The following is a 12,500-nucleotide window of genomic DNA, read 5'->3' on the forward strand; positions in this document are numbered from 1 at the left end:
TGGATCTCTTACTCAACTATTGCAGCTTTTGCCCCAACCCCTAGCGCAAAGAGATACCACCCAATGAAGACCATCTCAAATCGACAAGAGTGCATCTATTACCTAGAGCTTAAAGTTCGAGAGCTCAAGCTTCAGCTTGCAACTCTAGTAAGGAGGGTTCATGATATGGAGGGTAATGGAAAGCAAGAAGTCATCCATGAGGCAATACAAAAATGTGATGTATCTCCACTAACAACGCAATTGGTTTCTAAAGTATAAGGCAAACTAGCAATATCTGTCAAACTAGCACTCAAGCACAAGTCTATTTCAGAGGGAGGGTAGCAAGCGTTAAGATCCGAAGACAAACACATAAGTTGAAGGGCACAAAGATTTGGATATCTGAGGAGCTCACACCAACCTAGCTCAAACAACGAAATAGTGAACTCGCCAAAGTAAAGGGTATGCAAAGTAGGCAAATGGGCAATTTACCGAGATGGGCAAGCACTGAAATTATGCCCTATAATAAGTTGGGAGGAGCCAAGCTTTGCGCACTCCCCCGATCCTCTTTGGTTTTCCAGATGTAGTCAATCACTTTTTGAAGGTTCTACAAAGCCGTGAGTTCTTCTGCAGACGTTAGTAGATCTCTCTCTCTCTCTCTCTCTCTCTCTCTCTCTCTCTCTCCCTCTCTCTCTCTCTCTTCTCCACTAGAAATGAACCTATGTAATCATTTAATAATTATTATTTTGGATGCCAAATTTGTTGTATGTCAACAAGTACCTTTCCTGAACCCTAAATTGTTCGGATGCCAAATTTGTTGTCTATCAACAAGTAGCTTTCGTGAACCCTAAATTGTTTGTCACTATATCTTCATATAACAAAAATCGATAAAATATCCTCATTAATGGATGCTTGCTAAAAGAACACATTCACAGCACCTCTATCTCCCTTGACCTTGATCAAATCCTCTACTCTTTGCATGCATTTGCTCATCTATCTTAGTCTCTATGGGCTTTGCTACTACTAATCATGCACATTGTAGTGCCCTCCTCTGATGATGTTTCATAGATATTACCATTTTGGAAAGCTAGCTTTGCTGCTCTCCCTCCCCCCTAACGTTAGGCCAATGTGAGGAGAAATCCATTTTATGACCTCTCACAAAATGCAAGTATAGTTACATGCCAAAAAATAGAACAAGATGGTTTTGATACATCAACCATTATTCATTTGTGCAAAAATCATTTTTACATCATGATGTCCTCATATGTATAAAAGTGGATCTTGCACTACCATGCCTCTCATCATAAGAGAGAAAAAAAGGTTCCACATCTACCTTGCTCAACTCTTGGCTACATCTTTTCACTTCATAGCCAGTGGCCATGCCAACCTATGCTTCCTCTTTATAGCTTTCACCATGTGGGTGTGAAACTGATTGGAGGAAGAGTGCAAATTTCTAATAGAGTTTCATGTATTGCATTAGCCCATGTGTTTTTGGACTCCTCTTCATCATTATTCAGGAAACATGTCCAATTCCATCTTTAACATTGGGCTCATTCCAAGATCCCCATTACAACCAAGCTAAATCAAGTAGGATTTGACAACATTATGAGATCACTCATAGTGCTCAAATGTGCCATCGTCGCTGTTCTTTGTTCTTCCACTATAGGTGCAACTCTTGGAACATTTCTTTGAAAACCTATCCATAATCATACACATTAGAGGTAGATAAGTATGAAGAAGGTAGCCATGAATCTAGAAGCTTTGAGGGAATCTACTTGAAGGGTAAAAATTGGGCATCTTTCCTTCCTTCACACTATCTTGGAAGTCAAGTTATGACTCTAGCTATTTCTTGGATGCAATTAGGGCACCTCTTTTTCTCATTAAAACTGAGATCATGGTCCCAATTAATAATGCCAATGCAGATGTGCCGCCTGGGAGCCCAATCTAAAACAACATTCCAAAACCATGCAAACTTAGTGAATCTAGCCATATTTATCTAACACAGTGAGGCCCAACACTAGAGAAGCATTGGCCACATCAATAGTAGCATTAGTAAAATGTTTAACTTTACCAAGCATCTCATCCATTTCCTTAATTGCATTCGCACTTGTTACTATGGGTCTCTTGCTTTCATATCCAATATATTTATCCCTATATTGTAAGCATCACGATGGCTATAAGGTATAAGCATAGTATGGTGGACCAAAGGTTGTGTTCAAGACATTGCTATTTTGGTGCTTCTAAAAATTTAAAAAGGATCTTTTCAAAGCATGGAATGCTAACACATAACCGACATTTGAAACATTTTAAAATTCCAATAAGGTTCCCCCAAGCTTATTATCTTATAGTTGACCCTACCCACTCCCCTGTAATTGTCTATGCTAAGATCTCTCTCTCTCTCTCTCTCTCTCTCTCTCTCTCTCTCTCTCTCTCTCTCATGCGCGCTCTATTAGAACTTAGTTCTCTCTCTATTTAGCAAACATAGTATCATGATAGACCGGCTGGATGAATACAAATGAAAATTAAAATAAATTAGGATTTAAAAAACTTGATAAATGAAACTCGCTAAACCCCCCTAACCCCCCCAAATCGGGGGGCGAGGGGGGAGGGTCCATTTCCTCCTCTCACCACCCCCTCCTTCCACCCCAGCCCACACAATCCCACCCCGAGAGAGAGAGAGAGAGAGAGAGAGAGAGAGAGAGAGAGAGAGATGATATATAAGCATCCTTGGGAGGCCGGTGTCATGATTTCTTGTCTATGCTCAAAAAATTGTACCTACAAGATGGGGATTTCTATAGTTCATCTCAAGAAAATAGGAGAGATTGGTAAAATGGTATGAATGCATCACTTGGTGAAAAGGACAACATGTATCACACAAAAAGGAAGAGAATATCATATCTTCTTCACCCATTTTCCAACACATCCGCCAGCTTCTAGAAAGAGCACTTAAGATACTTCTTATTTCATTATACGTAAAAAAAACTCACTCTTCAACAAGTAGAAATTATTAAAAAACCCCATGGCATTCTTATTATACAACCCATATATAAAGTAGTCACCTACCCTACGAGCCTCAAGAAGCCAAACACTATCTAGTTCAAAAATAATGGCTATCTCACATTCCTAAATAAAAGGCTGCTCTTCAAGAGAATGCATATATAAAACCTCAATAATATACCTACTCACTCTAACTCTAGTGCTCCTCCCACTTATCCTAAAGCCTGCCTGCTGCCCAAGGATATTGAAGCAACAAACTCTTTCAAAACACATCTTAGAACCTACACTACGCCCTCTCAAATCTTAGTTAGATGTGATGAGGTTAGAAGCATAATTATATTATACATTGAAGAGTCGATCCACATTGGTGTGGTAGAGCTTTTGTGAACTCTCAACATCCATTCAAGGGAGTGACAAGGATAGGAGGTTGGATGGATATTTTCATTGGTAGCAAAGGATATTTGAAAGAAAGAGAACACTTCGAGGTTGCCATGGCAAGGTTTGCACTATAGCTATGAAACTCTTATAGAAAAAAGACCAAAATGTGGCACTCAAAGGAAGGAAGTGTGATTGCTGCATTCATGAAGGAAAAGCATCTTACAAGGACCATAAACAAAAAATTATAGACGACGTTGTAAGAATAGGCAAAGGACAAAATCCTATACCCAGTAAGATGCACAACAGAAAATTTGCAACGTGCAAATGTTGAAACCCTTGGAAAGGCAATTTACCCTTCAAAGAAGGTGAAGCAAATTTTTATCCTTTAAAAAAGGGGCACTTTTTCAAAACATTGTTTATTTACCCTTTCATGAGGGATATGAAATTTGACTTGCCAATGAAATTCTAAGGTCATCCTTCAAACCATGGGTACTTGTGACTTAGAGCATGATCTCGCGCCTCACATCATTATACATATATACAATTTTACTTCTCAAGACACATCAAAGATGTAGTCTATGTTTTTGGGTATCAATCAATGCCACAAATATGCATTTCTATGATAAGCAACCTCCTAGATCACAAGGAAGGATCCAAAGTCTTCTTGAGGATTGCTTCCAAATCAAGGTACCATCTAACAAGGGTGAAGCTAGACATGGAAAATTGTATTGAAGAAAAGGATACAAATAGTTAATTAGCCATTTGTTCATCGAATGACCTTCCACTATAACAAGATATATTATTAACCTTTTAAAAATGTGTTAGATTTGTTTTTCAAAATGCATTGGAAAAGCATTGATTTATATGTTGAAAGCATGTTCCACATTGACATAGCATCATTAGAGAAGCAACATTGGTAAACGTGAATTTTTCAAAACCATTAGTCACAAAGATCGTATTCATTACAAAGAGCTTCATGCATAGATTCAAGCACTAAACAAAGGAGCCATTACTTGCTTCGGGCACAAAATAATTTTCACACGACTTATAAGTCTATACACTCACAAGCATAAATAATTGTTAAAATGTTAAAAGTGCAACATTCCCTCAAATATTGGGTCACTGAATGTTAAGAAAATGTGAATATCAAAGTGTTATTGCCCCTAGAGACCACCTATGCATATTATTCATGTGGTTATATGCACTCAAAGCTTAAATTTTCCTCAATTCTTCTTGATTGGAAGGATAGATAACACACAAACATACATTCTAGAGATATTTACAGTACCTCCATCTTTTTCACTTCTAGTACAACCAAGACTACAAAATTCCCTTGTCCATGAGGAATGTTTGGGAAACTTTCCCTTGTATATTTCACACAGACCCTAGGGTCATTCCTCACCCAAGGCATGGCAACACTCTTTAACTGCGAAGAACCACTTTGAAATTGGTAAACTGATTACTTAACAAAACATGTTTTAATTTGAGTCAAACGAAGGCTTCAACCACTTAATACATCAAAGGGTGGTGACTACACCTAGAGTCAAATGGCAATATTTAGAATATGTATTTTTGTACTAGTTCTAGTAGGCCCTATAAAACTAACTTTCGAGCCTACCCTTGACCAAAAAAGATATGACTAGATTGTATTCTAAAGCAGCTACATGAGAATTCTTTGTTCCATATGGTCTCAATGTGCTCTCTCCAAACATGAGCCCAAAGTCAAGATGTTCTTAACACATCTTTGACAAAACATTAGGATGCAATTCAGGAACACCAAAGGTAGGTAATATAACACCTCTGCGAATTTTCAATTACATTTTAATAATACATTAAATTGATGTGCTAAGACATTTCCCCATGTAAACAACATGTCAATAATGGAGCTTTGAGCTTCACATTTAATCTCTTCTGTATAATATTAAAGTGATCCATAAATTTAGATTATTTCAATCCACAATTTGTAGTTCCTTATAACAGAAATCTAACTTTCTACACAAGCTTCAAGGATTTTATAAACAAGTGAATGATTTAGAAGAAGTTTGGACACCTACACCAAAGATTTACCTAGAAACAAAACACATACTATGAAATCCTTTACATTGAAGATGAGGACAAGTTATATCCATTTTCCCCCAAGAAAGGCTTGAGGGAAAGGATTGTTATTTTAAGCCTACCACATGGAAACTATTCCACATTGTAAAGAAGTAAGCAAAAAGAATCACATGGGCCTCTCCTTGTTTTTTAAAAGGAGGGGAGGGGGGGTGAAGGGAGGGCGGTGTAGAGGGGTTAGTGGAGGAGATGAAGGGGTTTTAGATCTATAGAAGATATGGATTGACACCATACAATCTAACTTGGGATTGGAAGGGGGAGTGCAGCACCTTAGGTCAATGTGAATCGCCACAAATCAACAGCAATGTCGACTTCTTGCTTCTTGTGGAACCTATAAAGTGCAGGTAAATCATATCGCAACTGCAAAAATAAAATTTCAATTAAATGCATGATAAATGATAGTGCTTTATACCTATTTAATGTCCTTGAAAAACATAAAAACATAAAGGTATTCCAATTATTGAAATAATCTTACACGATGATCCAATAATCATTTCAAAGATTTCTTCTTACACCTTGTATGTGGCATCCACCATTCCTAAATTGGCATGTTATTTGTTGTTCTCTTTCATCTTTTAAGTGAAAGCACAATGGTCGTATGAAAATTGGCATACACCATAAATCAATGTACTTTGTATCATTCATATCATCCTTTGTCCCTCCCTCCCTTGGTTTCACCCTTATTTGTACAACTATGTCTCAATCCAGACTTTCATATATTTGCTACAAATATCCTATCCGTACAAACACACAAAAATCTCAACCTATGAACTATGAGGCATTAGAGTAAACCATAATGCCAAAAAACACTCCTGATGCTACCATAATCTAAAATAAAGAAATCTCCTTACCCTAGGGATTGAGCGACCGAGCATCTTTATACATGCTATTATATAGCATGAGACACCATGGACTACTACTCAATCAAAGGGTAATCTCTGTGATGCTATAAAAGCAAGTATGAGCCCATGTTCCTACTAGTGTGGCTGATAAGACAACCTTCAAGCCAAATGTTGCATCTAGGTGCAATTACCAACCCTTGTTGTAAAGGCATTAAACGATGAGACTGACCTTTGGGGCCTCTTTAGGTCACCAAGTCTTTGTTGAAATGATTGGTCCTCTGCGATCCAATCTTCAAGCAATAGCACTAGTCCTCATGCCTGCAATCTAGTAACTATGTCCAAAGTGGAGCCTATAAGACATCCCATTTTGAAACAACCAGTTACAGTTACACACAGCAACAAAAAAAGGGGCAACAAAAGTACATATGATTGCTCATCGACAATCAAGCCTCCATTGCCAAATTTTGGCATGTGCTATAAGAATTTGCTCATATATAACACCATTAAGTATGCACTATTTTGAATTATTTCCTTAAATTTCAATCTTACTCTTCTCAAATTTCAATCATGCAAAGCTCGCTATCAAGCATGCCATACTTATGTGCAAAAGTGGCCTCATGACAATGCTCTTCCAATTCCTCTAGTTCCCATAGTGGACATATCCAATTAATGCTAAAATTGATTGCCCTTGGATTAGAACACATTGGCATCCTCTAGTCTAGTTGATAAGGCAACACTACCTCCAACCCATATACAAATTCAAATGGACTATATCAGTGTTGTCTATGTTCATGATCCTGCAAGCAAATAGAACAGTTGGGAGAAGCACCTTCTATGTAGCCATGCAATTGAGACACATTTGCAAGAGAGTATTGCATATTATCTTATAGTGCTTTCTACTAGCCCCTTGGACTTGGCATTCCCTTATGCACTATCTATCGTTGCTCTGTGATTTAAATTGTGATTTAAATTGTGGTAAATACAGTAAATACATGCAATACTTTCACAAGAATTTTCAATACTATTTTACATAATTTCTGCATCTAGAGGCATTTGCCATCATGCTTGGACAATTGAACATAGTTAACACATAAAAGAAAGCATGAGATATGTTCTAAACTCTTTATGAGTACAAATGCTTCTTGAATTTTGATACTTAGAAACCAAATCAATCAGATTTTCTACGATAGCAATGAATCTACTCATGCCTACGTACTCAGGGTCAAAGATACAATAATAAACTTACAAAGCAGAGAATATGAAGCCCGCAGAGATGGTTCAAGTCACCCTCAATGGACTGGGTAAGGAATATGAGAATCTCTTCGAGAGTATTCCCATTCAAAGACAAGAGACAAGTTCCATGACTTGAACAAATACATTCAGTGTTACTGAGAAACTCGGGACTCATGCCATCCAAGCAAGGAAAGACTGGTCGAACGAATTTATAGACATCAAAATCAGCATCAATACGATTATCAATTATGTTGATGCACATCGATAGTGGTCCATCATCTCACATGACAAGACATTAAAGATGATTTACGAAGATCAAACATTGGAAGGAGCCAAGAACATCATCTATACCGTTCATCATAACACACCGAGCCCATCTCAATGAAAGGCATAGTCCCTTTAAATACAAAAGAATCCATGAAAGATGTACTTTATGTTTTAAAACTCAGCAAGATGGAACATAACTATAGAGTCATACTTGATGGAGATGAATGTACCATTAGAGATAAATCTAAAGCATATCAAATCATTAGAAAAGTAGTTAAAGAAGGATGCATGTTATTCAGCATGCTAACTTCAGTACCAAACTAAAATGTCATGTTACTTCAACATCAATCGATGCTACTTTCCGTAATATGATAAAAAAAATATGTTCTTCAAAAGTTTGGTGTGATGGCAATTAGAATTCCTAAACTTCGGTTTCTTGAAAAATTTTGCGAAGCATGTTGCTTTGGTAGACAATCAAAAGCCAACTTTGAGAGAAGCATTTCTTGAGCAAGAGCTACTCTTGATTTGAAACATGAAGATACTTGGGAATAAGCATAGACTGGCAGCATTAATGATTCAAGGTATTGCTTGACTTTCATCGTTGACTACAATAGATATTGTTGAGTTCTATTTTCTTAAGGACGAATCTGAAGTTCTTTTCAACCAGTATTCATGAGCCAATAGAACTATGTGGATAGTCTCCTAAAGAACTTTCATATGACAGATTGCAAGATTGTAGCCATTCTCATGGAAAAAAACTTGAAACTTACCAAAGATTGAAAAAAACCTATTGCAATTGATAAGTATTATTGATAGCTCATTGGATCTCTTACATATCTGATCATCACAAGACTAGATGTTTGTTATGCAATTAGCTAACTCGCATAGTTTATGGCAAATTTCAACCCTCTACATACTTTACACTATTACCTTTTGTTACATGATTCTGCTTTTCTTGTACTCTCATAGGTTGCTAGATCCATCACGATGAACATGTGCAACCATGATTTAGTTTCTTGGTCTCATGAAATATATCTAGGTTACTTCAACCATACCATGGAGGGGGATTGGGCATCCAGACTATACTTGCATGTTTTCCAAACAATGGATTTCATCACAAATTGATCAAGTTCGAGGAAGAGGCAAAAGGAAACGACATACCAAGTCAGCTACTATCGACATTGCTTCCATTAATGATTGGCTACAATTACTCTTAATATTCCAAAAGGATCCCCACACCTCCAATGCAGCCTTTGATTCTTTTCTCTGGTGTCTCATTGATGTCAACGCTTTCAATGAGCAAGATTTAGAGTTTTGCCACAAGGCTCTCCCAGCCATTGTGAACAAACGCCTACTAGTAAATAACTTACCAATGATTCCCTTGCGTGCATTCCCCTGAACCCCATGGTAGATGTTGATGACTTGATCGAGAGCTAATCGAGAGCTAAGAAAGAATCCTTGGCAAGCCGAACCCAAGACTTTGCCTCCTCTGAAAATTCTTCTGACAACCCTCTTGCGCAGTTTGCCTCATTAATTCCTCTTCTTTCACCTAGGCAACTTGAGTTGGATTCCCCTTGATATGGCCTTGTAGGCCATTAAAACAATTGGGCCACTTAAGACATCTAGGATTGGTACACTTAGGACATTTAGTCCTAAGTCCGTTGGTTGGCCATTATTGTACTTTCTCATTATACATTTACAAGTACACTTCATTGCATTCTCAGCTTGTTTCCTTCCATTCCATTACATCCAACATGGCTGGCCAAGCATCAAACATTAGTGAACTATGTTACAAGCATCATCACAACCTTACCTTGGATACAAGTTCTTCAGCATTACTTTGACCCAAGTATCACATTAATGTTCTCATGCATACAAGTTCTTTGGCATTACTTTAACCCAAGTATCTCCATTAGCACTTGCAATATAGCAAATTAACACCTTCTATGTAATCCTAATAGCTTAGGTACCTCCTTCCTTGAAGGAACAACCACCATGCCTTCCCTAGTACAATCACTAAATGTGGAACCTTTGAATTATCCACCCACGAGGTTGCGGCTCGGCCTTGATGAGATGGGATGTTCAACCAGCTAACTTTCAATTGATAACCTTTCCATTCATCTTTCTACTCATTACCTAGTTGAAGTGCCCAATCAGCAAAGGTAGACATTTTCAGTCTCCACATGGTCCACAAGGACCTTAGTTCGACTTCTCAAGATAGTTCCCCTACCTCCCAATAGATCACAATTGCTAAGGCGAGACCCAAAAGTTAAGCTGTTTCCATAAGGAGGAATTGGGTTCCTTATCTTAAGGCAACTAAGTCAATCTCAATGCCTAAGGAGGTGATGGTCTTACTATATTCACCTACAGTGGCAAGGAACCTTGGGTTATTGATGCTTGGGGGCTAGTATTACACAAGGCAGACTACCACCAATAGATCGTTGACAGTAAGGAGCCACAACACAACAAAGCAAGGCTCGCTACCTTTATGTCCCACCTATGTCACTAAATGACGTCAATAGGCACAACACGATTTAAGTCTCTTCACGTGCACGGGCTGTCCCATAACAACAAGACATACCTCTTTATCAAGCGGTTGCATTTCTTCGTGAAGGGGCACACCCCTCCACACGATGGAGGTACCCATTAATGAAGGATCAAAGCCCTTCACCCAAGGGACACACCCCCTTTTGAGCCATCAACATAATGGTGCCACAAAATGTCACCCTACCACAAAGACACCCCCTTTTGAGCCATCGACATGAAAGAATTGCTACATGAGCTAGATGCCCCTTCCTTAAGCGAATACCCACATTTGTCCTTGCCATTCATGAAAGGACATAATATGTCAAAAAGACGCGTCACAAAAACACCCCCTTTTGAGCCATCAACATGAAAAAGGCATTACATGAGCTAGATGCCCCTTCCTTAAGCGAATACCAAGATTTGGCCCTGCCATTGGCTTCCATTGCAACAAATCCCCTTCTTGCCAAAGTCCCACCCCCCTTCTCCTAACCCCCCGTCCCTCCTGATCAGGTGTCTATCCCTGGCCCCCTGCATTGTTGCCTTACCTTTTGCCCTGCAGCCTACTTCCCCAAGACCTGCACACACACCCTTGGTAAAAATCTATCTAACCCAGGTGGAAATCATTCGCCTTGCAAAAGTCACCTGTGTCAAATCATCCTTTTCTCCCACATGGTTGCTTGATCTGCCCCCCCCTTCTACGACTGTTTGGAATTACCCCCGCCCCTTTTCGTGGACATGTGCCAACACTCCCCCTGCCTACATACATACACATCCCCCCCATGGAAGGCCCCCCTCGTGGTGCCTGTTTAAACACTATTTTACAATGTGACACCCCCCTGACTGGCCTTGTCACGACATGATTATTTGTATTAGATCCTTGTGGATCATTCTAGGGAATTTGGCGATTACCCTATGGTTGTAACATTGTAAACTGGCCAATTGAATATAAGAATGTGACAAGTGGTATCAGAGCCAAGATCCTCTGACTGTGAGAGCCTGCCATGTGGAAGTTGCAACAGTCACTGACATCGGCGTGAAGTCATCGAAGAGAATCAAAATGCACCCATCACGAAACCACCAGGGGGCTTCCTTTCCCTCTCTGAAAGTCGCTTTCTTTTTGGCGATAGGCAATTTTGTTGGTAAAGTCGATAGGGCAAATTTTTTTATTTTTATTTTTGTGGGGAACCGGTCTGACGCCGCCAATCGCGAGCTTTCAAGCCCTGTGCAGTCGACGCGCGCCAGTGATTAGGCACAGTCCTCAACATGAGGAGACTTATATATAAGGCCTTGTGTATAAAAGCCTTTTGTAGGCCTTTTGGAAGGTCGTGTGGCACACGGGTGGCATGTGGCATCGCAATTTACACCGCGACTAGTGCTTGCAGCCGCCCTTGCAGTCACCTTGTAGACTTAGCCATGTGGCGCACCAACCATTGGGAGCCGTCGCCACAGTTGGCCGCCAGCCCTGCGTCCTCTTCTGCACCCTGTTCTGCCACCCCCCTTCGACCGTCAACCGTCAGTCCTGTCAGTTGTCAATCGTCAGTCCTGTCCAACCACGACCCACTACCGCCCGCTACCACGTGTCAGCCCGCCCGCTGCCCATCTTTGCACCCTGCGTGTCTAGCCGCCTCTGCGCCCTTGCGCAGAACGCATTAAATCCCCCTCCCCCTTTCATCATTACTTACCCCCCCCCCCCTTGCATTTCGAAATCCCCCCCCCCCTCATCATTCATTACTTATCCCTCTCTTTTACTTTCGATATATATATATATATATATATATATTCCCACCCCTTGCAATTCGAAACCCCCCCCTCCTCGTCTAGCAAATTGCCCCATTATATTTGCTCTCATCTTTCCTTGTCTCTTTTCCCCCCTTATATTGTCATTTTTAAAATTTATTTATTTATTTATTTATATATTCCCACCCCTTGCAATTCGAAACCCCCCCCTCCTCGTCTAGCAAATTGCCCCATTATATTTGCTCTCATCTTTCCTTGTCTCTTTTCCCCCCTTATATTGTCATTTTTAAACTTTATTTATTTATTTATTTATTTTAAAGAGAAAGAGAAGGAGAAGGGGCCCTTGTACATCCGAGGGTCGTGGAAGCACCGAAGAGTCGCGGCAAGATCGTGGAGTGGGCGCTTCATCAAACAGGCGAGGGGAAGTACCAC

At 39.7% G+C, this 12,500-nt stretch overlaps 1 protein-coding gene across 6 annotated transcripts in view; it reads right to left on the minus strand.

Moving 5' to 3' along the window:
- Window positions 1-5,214: 5,214 nt before the first annotated feature.
- LOC147901072 (S-adenosyl-L-methionine-dependent methyltransferases superfamily protein) overlaps window positions 5,215-12,500 on the minus strand; it is a 75,618-nt gene continuing 68,332 nt past the window's right edge. For 4 of the 6 annotated variants that reach the window (XM_087375890.1, XM_087375891.1, XM_087375892.1 and 1 more), the window contains one exon: window positions 5,215-5,823. In XM_087375890.1, the coding sequence (XP_087232016.1) occupies window positions 5,734-5,823 (90 nt within the window). In that variant the 3' untranslated portion in view covers window positions 5,215-5,733. The remainder of the gene's footprint in view (window positions 5,824-12,500) is intronic. The other 2 variants (XM_087375894.1, XM_087375896.1) reach the window with 1 other exon arrangement.

Source organism: Dipteris shenzhenensis, chromosome 6 (assembly GCF_047967505.1).
Source record: "Dipteris shenzhenensis isolate YYH24624 ecotype China chromosome 6, Dip_SZ_1.0, whole genome shotgun sequence".
NCBI classification, from domain to species: Eukaryota; Viridiplantae; Streptophyta; class Polypodiopsida; order Gleicheniales; family Dipteridaceae; genus Dipteris; species Dipteris shenzhenensis.